General features: G+C 52.1%; 1 protein-coding gene across 3 annotated transcripts in view; it reads right to left on the reverse strand.

Annotated features, from left to right (window-relative positions):
- Positions 1–14,313: 14,313 nt before the first annotated feature.
- MAN1C1 (mannosidase alpha class 1C member 1) overlaps positions 14,314–15,434 on the reverse strand; it is a 131,724-nt gene continuing 130,603 nt past the window's right edge. For all 3 annotated transcript variants that reach the window (XM_060141012.1, XM_060141011.1, XM_060141013.1), the window contains one exon: positions 14,314–15,080. In XM_060141012.1, coding sequence (XP_059996995.1) covers positions 14,960–15,080 — 121 coding nt within the window. In that variant the 3' untranslated portion in view covers positions 14,314–14,959. The remainder of the gene's footprint in view (positions 15,081–15,434) is intronic.

The raw sequence follows: 15,434 nt of genomic DNA on the forward strand, positions 1-15,434 counted from the left end.
AGTCTGAGGAAGTTCTTTCAAGTCCCCAGAAACCTTGGTTCCACTGGGCCTCTCTTCCGTTATATCAAGGCCCCGGGAGGCCGTGGATGGCTTTGCGTGCATTGCCCACGAGAGGGCAGCAGCTGACAAAGCCTCTAGACAAGAACCCCGAGCCCAGGGGAGCAGCGGCGCTGCACGTGCACCTCCCAGGTCTGGGATGTCAGGGGGGATTTAAAAGGTACTGAGCACCCACTCTGTGCTGGCCTTGGTGCTGGGAGATTCATGCCGTCTCATTTTGTCCTCAAGCCACGCAGTGACGTGAGGTTTGTTTGTCTCATTTTAAAATTGAGGAGCCTGGGAATTCTCTGGCGATCCAGAGGTCAGGACTCCTAGTTTTCACTGCTGGGGCCCAGGTTCGATCCCTGATCGGGGAACTAAGATCCCGCAAGCTGTGAGGCAAGGACATCATCATCATCATCATCATCAAATAAAAGTGAGGAGCCTTAGCCCTGGCACTCAGGTCTATCTGAGTCCCAATCTCTTGCCATGCTGCCTCCCAGGGGATGGTCCAAACGACTGAGTGCGGGGAGGGGCTGGTCTCTACCACCACTTCTGTCCTTCATGGGTAACCAGCCATGATAGTGCCATGTGGGCAGGGCCCTACCTTTCCAGTGACCATGCGTGACCCAGCACATCGTGGGCACTCCCATGTCTTTTGGGTGATTTGCCTCCCAGGGACCAAGAGTTGGGGGGGGTGCCCAGCTCTGGCCCCATATCCTCGAAGGGACCCATTGAGGGCCTGACATCTAGCGTTGGCTTCCGAAGGCGTCCAACGGTGCCACTTCCAACTCGTTACCGCTAATGTTTGGGGACACCTTGCATATGACAGATGCTATTAGAAAACCAAATTCCATTCTATCAGGAAGCAAAGCTAACAGAGCACAGAGCAGGTTAGGCGGGAAGATTGATGAGCCAAGGCCTCTGGAAAACAAATGAGGGAAGTTTTCTTTGCCAGGTTACTTTTACTTGTTACACTTGCTTTTTGTTAAAGACACAGACACCCCACTGGTCTCGGTGGCCCAGGGCTGGAGAGATGTGGCTGAGATTGGGAGGGGCGTGTGTCTCAAAGCTCAAGGGTTTCTGGAGGGGAGGAGTGGGCTTGCAGGATTTGAATCAGGTCAGTGAGCCTCTGGGAAAAGGGTCAGTCTTGGGACCCAGCTCTGGGGAGATGTCAGCTCTGGGCCTTGGCACTGGAGCAGGGCTGGGTGTCCTTCTGTTCCCAGGAGGGCTTGCCTCCAAACCAAGGGCCAGGGCACAGCAGGGCAGAGCCTTGAAAGATTGGGCCAGCGGGGCAGTTGTGGCCAGCGCCCTACAGGAGCTCTTTGGCACCTTGTCTCTGGCCCCTGAGAGGGCAAGGGTGGTATTTGGTAGTAGCAGCAATTGGAAACTGCACCAAGGTAAGTGGCATGTTGGCCATGTCCTTGAGGAGCTCACCGGTTAGCAGGGGCATCACTCATTCACCCATTCAACACATTGTTATTGAGGGTCTTCTTTGCTCTGTTCTGGCATTGGGGATCCATCGGAGAGGAAAGGGGAGTCTGGTCTTCTAGACAAGTATCCTCCAGGGATACGCTGACTCCCTGGAGGTGAGTGCTCGGCAAGAGGGATGTATGCAGGGGAGGGTCCCCCTGACTGTCGGCAGGGGTCAGGAGAGGCTTCACGGAGTTGGAGTCCAGGCAGGCCTGAGTTCAGGAGGTCACCAGCCGGGGCCCTGGGAAGAGCATTCCAGGGACTGGAAGAACAGAGGCAAAGGCCTGGGGGCACGTCCATGGGATTGTGAGGACGCAGTCCAGTGGTTCTGGGCAGAGGGACTGAGGGTGGTGTGAAGGGAGAGGATGCAGGAAAGACAGGCTGGGCTCCACCCAGCGTGTGGAAATCTTGGGCTTCATCCTGGAGACAATGCAGTCACCAGAAGGGAGGAACGTTGCACCTCCAGGCACCTTCAGACTGCTGAGGGCGGCTCCCTGCCCACGGTGTCCCTGCTTCTGCCTCGAGGCACAGGAGTTCCGCTTCCACGAGCCGGGGGGGTCGGTGTAAATACTCCCCAAACTCCACCCGCCCACTGGAAGAGGAGGGAGGGCCGGGCCTTGCTGTAGCCTTGGTGGCAGGGTCACTGCCTCAAACCCTGCCTGTGGTTCTTTCTCTCTCACACACACAACCACACCTGCCTGCTTTCTGGAAGCATCCTCTTTTTTTCTGCTTCCTGTCTCCTGGGCTTAGCTCGCCAGGAACGGGTCTCTGGCAGAAGGCTCTGCCACTCTCCAGGCAGTAAGATGAAATTAGGATTTTCTACACTAGCTCTACTGAGATAATAAACCGGTGGGGGTGGGAGTGAGGTTGGGGGGTAGCGAGAGCCATGTGGCTCTGTGTTTCTCCCCTGTCGTCTGAGACCTTGGAGAGTCAGACCCAGCACTAACATCTTGGCAGTCAGTAATAGGACCGGCATTCCAAATGGGAGCAAAGTGTCACTTGGGAAAACTGAGGCTTCTGGTGCCATTGCAGGAGTGGCTTTACCTGTCTGGACCCCGTGGGCCTCTCAACAAACTCAGTATCTACTCTGTGCCGGCAGCTGTGCTACGTCCCAGGAGCACAGTAGCGAAGAAGACAGACAGGGTACTTCCTCCCTTGGAGCTAAATATTCTAGTAGGAGGAGCGAGGTGATGAACATACAGAGAAGATAATTTCAGATAATGGTGAGCACGAAGGGGTAAAACAAGGTGCTACAGAGTGACACAGGTGGGGGTAGGTGACTTCAGCTAGGAGGTAACACTTACATTGCAACCTGAGTGAAAAGAAGAGGCCAGCTCTGTGGAGAACGGAGGAAAGGGCATCCCAGGCAGAGGAAAGAGGAAAAAAGTTTCCTCTTCCTGCCTGGGATGCCCCTTCCTCTTCTGGGCAAAAGCCCAGGGGTAGAAACAAGCTTGGTGTGTCCAAGAAGCATGAAGAAGGCAGAGTGAGTTATTGGGAGAGTGACAGGAGAAAAGCTTGGTGACAGAGGCTGGGGCCATGTCATCAAGGAGCTTGCAGGCCATGGCAACAAGTTTCACTTATATATGATGGGAGACCATCATAAGGTTTTAAGCAGGGGAGTGACATGTGATTTGTTTTTAAAAAGACCTTTCTAGTAGCCAAAAAAGAGAAACAACCCAGATTTCGATTCATGAGTGGATAAACAAAATGTGGTATAGCCATACAATGGGTATTATTCAATTAAAAGAATTGAAGGGCTGATGTGTGTTACAGTGTGAACAAACCTCAAAAACATTATACTGAATGAAAGAACTGAATGAAGGAAGCCAGACACAGAGACCACATACTGTATGATTCCATTTATGTGAAATGTCCAGAATGGGTAGATCTACAGAGACAGAAAGTACATTAGTGGTTGCCTGGGGCTGGAGTGGGGAAGGGGCTGGAGTGGGGAAGGGGAGGAGGGAGGACAGGGAGTGTCGGCTGAGGGCTGCAAGGCTTCTTCCGGGGGTATGAAATGTTCTAAAATTAGATTATGGCGATGGTTGTACAACTCTGTGAATATACTAAAAAACATGCATTGTCTGCTCTAAATGGGTGAATTTTATGGCATATAAATTATAAACCAATAGAGCATTTAAAAAATTTTATTTATTTTATTTATTTATTTTTGGCTGCGTAGGGTCTTTGTTGCTGCACGCGGGCTTTCTCTAGTTGCAGCGCGTGGGGGCTACTCTTTGTTGCGGTGCCCATGCTTCTCACTGCGATGGCTTCTCTTGTTGTGGAGCATGGGCTCTAGGCACATGGGCTTCAGTAGTTGTGGTGCGTGGGCTCAGTAGTTGTGGCACATGGGCTTAGTTGCTCTGCGGCATGTGAGATCTTCCCGGACCAGGGCTCGAACCTGTGTCCCCTGCATTGGCAGGCGGATTCTTAGCCCCTGCGCCACCAGGGAAGTCCCCGGTAAAGCATTTTTAAAAAGACCGTTCTGGTTTCTGGGTAAAGGATAGACTGAGGGGAGCAGGAGTGGAAAGAGGGAGACAGGAGGCTCGTTCAGCTCCCAGCCCTTAGATGTCAGGGCCTGGGCTCCTGGAGAGAGGTGGGAGGATGCAGCCAACGACGTGGCGGCTGATGAGAGACAGGGCTTGCTGATGGGTCAGAGGAGGGCGGTGAGAGCAAAGACAAGCATCGGTTTGGGCTTGAGCTCGGGTAGATGGTGGTGCGATTCCCGAGGCGGGGAAGCCTGAGAGGCCCGGGCTGGGGGGAGCTGGGTCGGGGCTGCAGCGTGGAGATGCCTGAGCTGCCCATGTGGAGCAAAGCATGAAGCTGTCAGGGAGGCAGTGTGGGGGAGTCTGGGGCTGCAGGGGGGCAATGCCTGGGCTAGAGACTTGGGAGTCCCCAGCCTCTGGATGACATCTAAAGCCACCAGATTCAATGAGATCTCAAAGGAGAGAGAAGAGGCCTTTGGCCTGTGTGGGCACAGCAGCTGTATGTGGCCACAAATGTGGCCGAGCCTTGGAATGCTGAGCGGCTCCGGCTGGGCTCACAGGCGCGGGGCTGGGGCTGTGATTAGCCAGAAAATAGATTGATTGTAGGGGTCACGACAGCCTTTGGCTAGACTCTCATGCTGTCCAGGCAGAGAGAGGTTTCCTGGGGTCAGGACAGCCCCTGGGACTCTGCCCACATGCACTGCTTTATCCTCAGCATCGCTAGCCTGGCTGCCACCAGCGTCGCCTGGGGCCTTTGAATAGAGACCAGAGCCCAGCCCGACCCCCGCCCCGGTTGGTGCGGAGCATTTTTCCCAAGTGCACCAGCGATTCTGAGGCACAGTCAGGGTTGAGACTCACCGGGCTCAGCGAGCACTAGCTGAGTTTTCCTCTCTGGGATTTTTGGAGTGCTAAGCATTGAATGCCAAATCCGGAAGAATTTTTCCTTTTTATAAAACCACCCTCCCCGTGATCCTGTTGCTCATTCAGGACTGGAAGCTGAGAGTTTCAAATGCAAAGACAGCCAAGTTCCACACAAGCTACAGAAAATGAATCTGACATTTGGGGGCCTTTAAACAGTGTCAGGCACAGGAAGATGGAGTTAACAGCCCCACGCTCTGCTCCTCGTGTCTGTTTTGAACTGTGGCCACGGAGAGAACTAGGGGTTGGGGTCAACCTCCCGGTGTGCCCAGGACTGAGGGTCACTCACTATGAACAGCTGCAAAGTCCCAGGCCAGCTGGGATGAGCCGGCCGCCCTACAAGGGACGGACATATCTCAGGTGCCTCCAGGATGCTTTATTTCATAAGCTCTGATCTTAGTTGTGTACTTCAGAGGTTTTAACCACAAAGGATAGAAAAGGGCTTTATGATGGCCAGACAAAAAGTATGAGGGCCCTTATTATATAGGAGATAAATCGTTATACATTGTCTCTTACAAATTGAGACAGAGGAAAACTCAGTGGAATTTTTATAATTCAAAGACCAAGAAGGGAATTAAAAGATTCTGTGCTGAAATTAGCGGTGGACGAGGTCAGCATAGGATTCACTCTGGGGATGGCAGGTATTGACAGGAAGAAACAGGAGGGAGTTTTCCGGGGGCTGGGAATGTTCTGTCTTGATGGGGGAGGTGGTCATAAGGGCTGTACACGGGTCAACATTTCCTGAGCTGTGAATTTAAAATTACTGTCCTTTACACGTGTTACTGGATTACATTAAACCTCAATCGAAAAGGTTTCATTATTTTTTTTTTAGTAAACATTCCTATGACATTAGGCAATTTTCAACTGTTCTTCACTCTATTTTCAGTTTGGGGGGGCTAAATAAAAAATAAGAAGTTACCACCCCTCCCCAAAAAAGTTTTTTTTTTTAAAGTTTCATTTAAAAACTCAAGGAGAAACAGGACTGATTTGAAGCAGAAAAATGAAAGTAAAATGAAGGAAGACATGGTGATTGAGGTGGAGCAAGGGAGGGACTTCCTTAAGGGCAGGGTGAGCGCAGAGACGAAGATGAAAAGAGAAGAGGGGGCTGCCAGTCTCTCAAGATGCGAGCAAGGGGTTGGAGGCATTGGAAGTGTTCCTCAATGGAGGGATCCTGGAGAGATTTAACAGAGACAGAGGTAGGATCTCAGCACTGTCAGATGTTCCCCGGAGAGCCGGGGGCAGGGCACCTCTCCGGGGGCTCTTAAAGCCACGGTGGGCGGCAGCAGTCAGGGTGGACCCCTTGACCAGCAGGTGAGCGTTGGGCAGAGAAGGTGTGGAGGCCACATGGTGATTGTAGGTGGGGAGCCATGTGGCAGAGGGAAAGCCCTGGAAATGTGCGGAGTCAGGACCCTCCGGGAAGTGCTGGGAGGACTCCAAGGCAGAGCAGGGTGGGGGGATGGCGTGGGCAGGTGGGTGGAATCCAGGCCTGTGGGGGACGCCCATGGCAGGCCATCTCCTGGCCGGCATTCCCCACGGGGAGGGGGTGAAGGCGGACAAAGTATTGTGTTTGAGACCCAGAACCCAACTTGACTTCGTACCTGCCACAAACCCAGAAGGTTCCAAAGAGAAAAGAGAGGAAGGCCCTGGACCCCACAAACAGCCTTTGTTCCACACGTACAAGGGAAGGAGAAGAGCCATCTTAGTAAGAGGCTTCTATTTTTAAAACACAGCTGGGCTTCCTTGAAAGGAGCGGGGGGTGGGTGGGGGGTGGGGAGCAGAGTGGAGTGGAAGCTGCAGGAACGAAGGTCAAAGGACAGCTCTGGTGGCTTGAAGTCTCCGAGGCCCGAGATCGGAAGAGGCCAGAGGCTGAGGACGGGCCGCAGGAACACATGGCAGAGGGCACTGGCCTCCTTCTGCGCTCCTGGGGACACTGGTTCCAGAAGCTTCTGCTTAGGAACCCAAGAATGGTTTTCCACTGAGACAGATGTAAGGGGAAAAAAAGAATTCTTAGGCCTCTCCACTCAGAAGTGAGAGGAAACTTTCAAAATGGAAAGTAGGTCATCTCATGCCCCAGCTTCAAACCCTTCCTAGCTTCTTGCTGCTGTTAGGTTAAAATCAAGCTCCGCCCAGTTCTAGAGGCCTGCAGGGTGGAGCCCCGTCTGTCCGACCTCTTCCAGCCGGTAGGACAGCGTAGGACAGCGCCTCCCCCGGCTTGCTAGCTTCCCGCTCCTCAGACACACTAGAACTTCCCACCCCTGAGCCTTTGCACTCGCTGTTCCCTCTGCCTGGGATGCTCTGTCACACGTGTCAGCTCCCCTGACCTCCCCATCTGTGTCCCCACCCCGTTACTCTCACATGTCCCCTGTCTGTGGCCTCCGCCTGCACTCACCTGACAGATATGTTTACATGTCGGTCACTAGCCTGGAAGCCCCGTGGGAAGAGCCACCTTGTCTGTCTTGTTCTCAGCTGCAGTTTTAGCACCTTGCTCATTGCGCAGCAGAGATGGCGAACGGTTATTTGTTGAATTACAAAGCCTGGAGGATTCCAGAACAGTGCCCAGGGCAGCAGCAATGAGCCCCATAACCCAACCTTAAGAACTTACTGGATAGAGAAATGCAGAGAGAAAAGCGCAGATGGCCTGGTAGGGAATGGACCTGTTACAAATGTGGGGTCGCCTGCACATAGGAGGGGTGGAGAATGTGACCTGGGCAGAGCCCACACTCCAATCAGCACTGGGCCCCAGCAACCAGGAGCAAAGGTACCTGGTCGTTAAAAATATGCAGAATCGTGCCTGGAGAGGGTCCCAGGCAGGTCCTAAGGCCTAGGACTGCCACAGTTGAAGTTCTCTAAAGAATTTCAGAAGATGGAAGTATCCCTAATGCCTCCGTCCTTGGGAGGAGGCCAAGCGTGTACAGGGTTTCTCCTCCAGGTTAGAGGAAGTGGCCCTCGATGCTACACCACCTGGCCCCTGGAAGGGCTGCGGCTTTTCTCCACCTGGGACTCTCTGTCACTGTTCCAGCCCCTGCGTGCTGAGGGCATCATGGGTCTGGATTAGCAGGGCTCCGGAGCATCACCCTGCAGGGGTGACAGCCAGAGGAAGAGGAGTTTGCTTGTAGATTCTAACCTCTGGCTGTCGCTGGGATTCTTCACGTCCTACTGAGTCTGACCCCAGAAAAGCAAGATGCTCCGGAAACTCAGGGTCGGGTTAATTCAACATCGGAGGAGGCGACAGGGCCACCCCCAGGGATGCAGGAACCCCAACATCTGAGAGGGCCTGACATCTAAGGAAAAAAACTGAGAGCAGAATTTTTATTCTGGTCAAGACTGTGCAGCATAAAACTTGGAGAAGGAGGTGTCTGGACTTCAATTTCCTTGGGTTTCAGTTTCTGTGACAAAGAGATTTCATTGTGAATTTTATTTTATTTATTCTTTTGAGGAGAGAATTAAGGGATCGGAGGGTGTTCCTGTTGTTAAAGAGGGGGCGGTCTTCTTCTTCTTCTTTGGTTTATGGCAGAACCTCTGATAAGCCGCACGTGCAGAATTGAGGCAGGAGGGATATGGGATGGAGACTGACCAGGCATAGGTTTTGCTCTGGGGTGTCGGGTGGCCTTGGAGGTCAGCCAGCATCGGTTCTCCCACCTCTGCCTGAGTGAGAGTCACCAGAGGGCTTATTACAAACAGGCTGCTGGGCGCCCCCAGAGCTGCTGATTCAGTGGGTCTGGGGCAGGGCCTGAGAATGTGCATTTCTAACAAGCTGCCAGGTGCTGCTGGTGCTGCGACCCAGTTCCACACTCTGGGAGCCACAGATCTAATGACTGTCCAGTTGTGAATCATTCTGTGGGCCAGCGCAGAATCTGCACCTCCCCCCCAACCTTCCAGGTCTCAGGGGACTGGCGGTGAGGGGCTCCTGATGGAGCTGGGACTATCTGGGTCATCTCCCCACACACCCCCCGCCCCCACTGGGAGACAGCCAACCCCTGATGACTGCCAGGTTGGCCAATAAATCCTAAGGCTTAGGAGAGGGAAGTCAAGGGGTGTGTTTGTGTGTGTGTGTATGTGTGTGCATGTGAGTGGGTGTGATTGGGTGTTTGTGCATGTGTATATGTGTGAGTGGGTGTGTGCATGTGAGGGTGTACATGTGTGTGAGTGTGTATGTGTGTGCATGCGAAGGCATGCGTACGTATGTGTGTATGTGAGTGTGTGTGTGTGTGAAACCTTTCCCTCTACTCGGCATGCTCTCATCTTAGCCCCCAGATTGGGGACGTCCCCACGAGGAGGGTGATAAGCAGCTCTGGCCTGTCTCTCCACTCTCTGCATGGGACGAGAGGTGGACTAATCAAATCAGCTTCCTCCTCCATAAATAGCTGCAGGCCTTGCCTCCCTTCCAAAGTTGTAGGAAGGATTCAGGGTCTCCATGAAGAGGAAAGATGGAAAGGACCTCAAACACCCTCCAAAGCAGAGACCCCACTCTGCCAGCGTCCTGGGCAAGCTCTCAGCATCTTCTCCAGCCCTCCACCCCTGCCTGAGCATCCTTCACAAGCAGGCTGGCCCCTGGAAGCCCTTGGACAGCCTATAAATCTTCATCCCAATTTCCCTATTTTCCAGATTCAGGGCTAACGGCAATGTGCTTGTTCTATGCGAAAAACAGAAAATGTTCAGATTTATTGCTTTGAGAGTTTGGTCTGTCTCTTGGGCCTGGTTGATGCGGTTTCCTCCAAGTTTCATAGCATTTTGTTAAAATAATAATAATAATTTTTGACAGCAGTGTTTTGCCTCACATTTACGCACGGTTTATAGTTTAAGAAGAGTGTTCACATAATAACAATAACAATCATCACTATATGTATTGAGTTCCTACACTAAGGAGCTCAATTCACCCTTGAAACCACCCTCCCTTTCCACAGATGGAAAAGCAGAGGCTCAGGGAGGTTAAGGGGCTTGCGCAAGGTCACACAGCCCAGAGAAAGGGCAGGGTGGAGCTGAACCCAGGTCCATTCGGTTTTGGCCTGTGTTGCTCCTCTCCTGGCTTGCCAGTCCGCCTTTCTTATCTTCAACCTGACCGAATGCACACCAATCTGCAGATAAACAGTGAGTGAGAAAAAACACAAAACAAAGCAAAAACCAGGGGCTTTTGCAGAAAACAGAGGCTGGAATGCATATAAAAATAACCACGTATGTTCAAGGGAATCATCCGGTCCCCAAACAATATGTGTGTTTTTGTTTGTTTTTTTTTTTTTTTGCGGTACGCGGGCCTCCCACTGCCGCGGCCTCTCCCGTTGCGGAGCACAGGCCCCGGACACGCAGGCCCAGCAGCCATGGCTCACGGGCCCAGCCGCTCCGCAGCATGTGGGATCTTCCCGAGCCGGGGCACGAAGCCGTGCCCCCTGCATTGGCAGGCAGGCTCCCAACCACTGCGCCACCAGGGAAGCCCCCAAACAATATCTTTTGTGCTAAGATTCTTTCTGTAACGATGCAGGTGGTGGAGGCTCCAGTGGGGCAGGGAGTCAGCGAGCAGAGGACTGGCTCTCTGAGCTCTAAGGCTGCACTGTCCAAATGGCGGCCGGTAACCACACATGTGGCTATTTAAATTTAATTAAAATGAAATAAAATTAAAAATTTAGTTCTTCAGTTGCATTTGCCACATTTTAAGTGCTCAGTATCCACATGTGGCCACCCTTTTGGACAGCAGTTCAAATGCTCACCCTCCATCATCACAGAACGTTCTACTGGGCAGCATTGTTCTAAGCCCCCAGTGGGCCTGCTCCTGTCTTATCTTGACCATCCCGGAGGAGCGGGAAGCACTGGCGTAGGTGATAGACACCTGTTCTGAGGTAGGTCCCTCTGTAGCCGAGGTACCGATAGATGCCATCCCAGCACCCAAGCCCTTCTACTTTTTTCTGGAGAAGCTACAACTCCAGGGATGCACTTAAAGGGCAGAAACTAAAGGAGTGGCCATTCATTGAGGCCGTGCTACTCAAAGTGTGGTTCAAGGACCGGCAGCAGCAGCATCTCCTGGGAGCTTGTTAGAAACACTCCATGCCAGACCCACTGAATAAGAACCTGCGTTTTAATAAGACCCCCAGGTGGTTCAGGTGCACATTCAAGTTTGAGAAGCTCTGACTTAAGAGACAGGCTGAGTGGGATCAAAATATTGTCCCAAATATAGGAAACCAATCAGATATTTTTAGATACAAAAAATAGCATCTGCAACCTGTCCCCCCAGTAGTGTGTGATTAAGCATGAGTCAGAGGGCTGAGCATCTCTGTGCCACGTGATCAGTCAGCATGCTTCCAAGGCTAGCTCCCTATGGAGGAGCTGGCCCGTTCCCTACAGCTAGCACCTGCTTAAACCATGATGGGGTCACCTCTCCAAAGTAAAGAGAACAGAACTAAGACTCACATCCTGGGTCTCAGGGATGCTGCCTTTAAAAACAGATTTTCTATTTTTGCCTTTCTTACCAACGCGTTTGGCTTTTGAACTTTGCAAATTGCCAAAGACACAATGCAGTGTATAAAGCCAGTCTGAACAAACACACAGTCCTTTAAAGGGAGGCGTCTTGCAAAGGGCTGTGTCCCCCCCTTCCCAGGGACGTGATGCCCCGCAGGCCCCAGTGCCTAAAGCCAGGTGCTAGCGAAGCTTTCTGGGAAGGAACCAGCATCAAGCCCATCCATGAAGAAAACAGGTGAAAAAGGTGGTTCCATCTGCAGCAAAGGCAAAGACGAGGCTTAAAGTGAGACCGGCAGCACGCTGGCCTCCCCACCCTACCCTGGCTGGGGATGGAGGGGTCTGCTCTGGGAATGGTTCCTGAGCCTCCTTCACTGAGGATGACTCATCCCTTAATTCCTCTCTCCTCTCAGTCTGCCTTGGGTCTTACTTATTTTTATCCCCGGAATGGAGTTAAGTTGCCCAAAGGATGGTATTTCGCCACCTGCAAGGGCTTTCCTGGAGGATGAATTTTAAAATATTCATTTTTACAGCTTGCTCCCAGCGATAACGCAGAAGACAAGAATGCTGTGGGGAGGAGCGGGGACAGCGACACAGGCCCAGCGGGGAAGCCTGGGGTCTTGGGGAACTGCTAAGTGGCTCTGCCCTGGAGAGACATTCCAGGGACTGACTCCAAGGAGTTGGACCGGGGAAAATGGAACGGGTCCAGTATGCCTTCATAACTCTCTTATAATGCTGAAAAAAATTAAAGTCACACCTGCGAACAGTCCTGCTGTTTTTGCTCTGCCAGCAGGCAGGTCTGTTATTTTGGTAGCAAGTCTCATCTTTTTCTCCAGGGAACAGCCTTTTGCCCATTACATGGGGTCTCGGTGGGCCTGTCAGTCAAGATGCCTCGCCCTCCCTTTGGCTGGAGGCACGTGACCCAGGCCAGACCATTTGGAAGCTCAGGTCCTTGAAAAGAGACACAGTAGCATCTGGAGCGAACATCTGGATTCACTCGTCCTGGTGGTGGTGCTTGGGGAGGCTGCCTCCTGGTTCTTGCAAACTGGATCCGTGGCCAAATCAAATCCTCTTCCTCGTCCTTCCTTGTTTGTTTTTTTTGTTTGTTTGTTTTCTTTTTGGTTTTTTTTTTGTGGTACGTGGGCCTCTCACTGTTGTGTCCTCTCCCGTTGAGGAGCACAGGCTCCGGATGTGCAGGCTCAGAGGCCATGGCTCACGGGCCCAGCCGCTCCGCAGCATGTGGGATCTTCCCGAACCGAGGCACGAACCCGTGTCCCCTGAATCAGCAGGCGGCCTCTCAACCACTGCGCCACCAGGGAAGCCCTGCCTAGTCCTTCTTGATGTCTGGCTGTTCACTCTCCTGAGATTCCATGAGCCACTCCAAGGCATTTTAATTCTTTTTTTTTGCTTAAGTTAGAGTTGGTTTCTATTGTTTGTAGCTAAAAATCTAAACTGACACAAACCCAAATGCCCAACAATTGGGGCTCAGATCCAGAAAGATCCCATGATGGAACACTACCCACCAGGTACAGCAATGAGATAAATGCATGTTGACGTGGAAAGATGTTCATAATATAGCATTTGGTGCAGAGCAGATTATAACAAAACAGGATGCCACAGTTGACGCCATGTTTGCAGAATATACTCTGTCCCTTCATAGAGAAATATCTAGAAGAAAATGTAACAGTATTTATTCTGGAGGGTAGGAAGGTGAATGATTTTTCTTTCAGCTTGTCATAAAGATAAGCTTTCTAACCTTTCTATAATATCTGTGTAATCAATTTTGTGTTTTGCTTTTTAAAAAATGGGCCCTAGCAGGTCACTGGAGCCATACTATCTTGGTGCCCGTCAAGAGTGAAGTGATTTTCTGGGTTCAGGCAGCAACTTATTTACCAAATGCGCGGGATCCTGCTATAGCCACAGCTTCCCTGTAGCTCTAACTACTGCTTAAGAACATGCCGGCAGCATCTGAGTCTCCAGAACAAGGAAGCAGCACTTCCCACAGCTCCAGGGCACCAGCGGCATCCCACTTAGGAGAACCTTGTGAGGTGGAGGGTCAGCTCTCTGCCTGATGGAAAAGAGCGGCTCAGGGAGACAGGTGACCTGCCCAGGTTCCCACAGTGAGGGTTTAAAGCCAGGTCACCTGGCCCAGGGCCCCAACACCCCAGGGGCTACTCAAGTTCACTAACAGCCAACATGAAGTGGCTGAGCCTGGGGAAGGACTCGGTATTGTCCTGTGAAGTCAGCTGTGTGGACACGCTGCAGAGGGGTGAGGGTGAGGGAGGGGAAGCTCTCTCCTCAGTGTTGGGGCCCGACCTCCTTGCCCTGCAGAACGGCCTCCTCCCAGGGGTGACGGTCAGGAGGAGAGTGGATCTGTGGGAGAGTCTTACCTTCCAGCTCTCAGCTTGAAGGTCATCTGCTCAGAGAGGCTCTCCTTGACCCTCGAAGGCAGGTCCAGACATTAGTGCCTCAGCCTGCTTGTCTCCTTTGGAGCTCTTCACGTAACTTGCAGTCATTCTCCTTCATGGTCTGTGTGTCCCTGCTTGGCTGTATGCTCCCTGAGGGCGGGGCTTATGACCGTCCCACTCACAGCTGCGCCCCCACGTCTGGTCCCCTGCAGGCACTCACCAAGCATCTGCTGAATGATGGAATAGATGAACCCTGGACTGGGGTGGTGAGCAAACCCTAGGGGTTTCACCTCTGCCTTTACTGGCTGTGGGACCTCAGGCAAGTTGCTGCTCCTCTCTGGGCCTCTTCCAAGCCTTGATGTAAGTATAAATATCCAACTTCATTTAAAGGGTTGCCCTCACCCTTCCTGAATATATGAGGACCAATTCAAGGGAAGGTAATAGAAGTTGGCATCTTTATACCTTAAATCAACTGCTGGTTGATTATTCTTTCTGATGATAGCATTGCAATGGTCTCCCCAGGAGTCACTGATGTGCGATGAACCCAATTGTATTTCTTATTCAATAAACTCCTTTATTGTAACTTTACAGATTTTTCCATTACAATAGTGAAAACAGCACTAGTGATTCGTAACACTTAGGCCCAAATCAAAGGGAAACCCCTCCTCAAGTAATAAGGAAAATGACACATAATTGAACATATAGTAAACGTTGGGCAAAAGGAATTCAAACTATAGAAAATGGGGTCAAGATTGTGTGTGTGTGTGCAAACACTTTAAGGTTTAGTTTATTGGAGGACACCATTTTTGAAAGCACATGATTTTGAAAACTATATTTAAAATCTGTGAGAAAACACAACTGTAGAGAAAAGGCAAAATCAAGCAAAAACCAAAAAACCTCCAAAACGAAAGGACGTGAATCAAATACACGAGGCTGCAATGCAAACCTCCGGTGCTTTGGCCCTGGAATGGCAAGTGAGCAGGTTTCATAGACATTCTCCGTGGAAAGGAATGTCTGGGCCTGGTGTGACATCGCTGTGTCTCCGAGTCCTGTCTCCTCACAGAGGAAAAGAAGTTGCTCGTCCAACACATCTGCCGGGTCTGCCAGGCAGGGGCCCACATCTCCTATCCGTTTGAGAACAGCCCCAGATCCCGTAAAGGTGGTCCTGGAGTACAAGGCGACGGGTGGTGGGAGTCAGGCCCCGCCCCTGCCAGAGCTGTCCAGGTGGCTCACGGGGAGCGGGTGGGCCTCCGTGTTGAACACCCAGTCTTCCAGCGAGAGCATGTCATCTTCAGAGAACAGAAGATAGAGATACCTGTGCCCCGGCAGGGAGGGGAGCAAGACACAGCCTGTCAGCGCTCTGGGGAAGGGGACACTCACTGGGAAGGAATCTCAGGGGCCTCTGTGACTGGCCTGTGCCCAAGGGCGCAGGGAGGTCGGAGACCCCAAATCTGCCCGGAGGGCTCGTCCCCAGGAAGGAGCTGTGGACGTGGAGGGGAGCACTGAGCTCTAGGTCAGACAGAGCCGGTTCATCCTGGCGCTGCCCCAGCCCCCACTCTGTACCTCTGCCCCAACCAGCTTCCCTCAGGTGCTTTCCCCACCTGGCCCTCTGAGGACCCTGTGTGGCCTAGATTCTCTCTTTTATTTTTGCAGGGAGGCCTGAGGGCTA

Source organism: Lagenorhynchus albirostris, chromosome 2 (genome assembly GCF_949774975.1).
Source record: "Lagenorhynchus albirostris chromosome 2, mLagAlb1.1, whole genome shotgun sequence".
NCBI lineage: Eukaryota > Metazoa > Chordata > Mammalia > Artiodactyla > Delphinidae > Lagenorhynchus > Lagenorhynchus albirostris.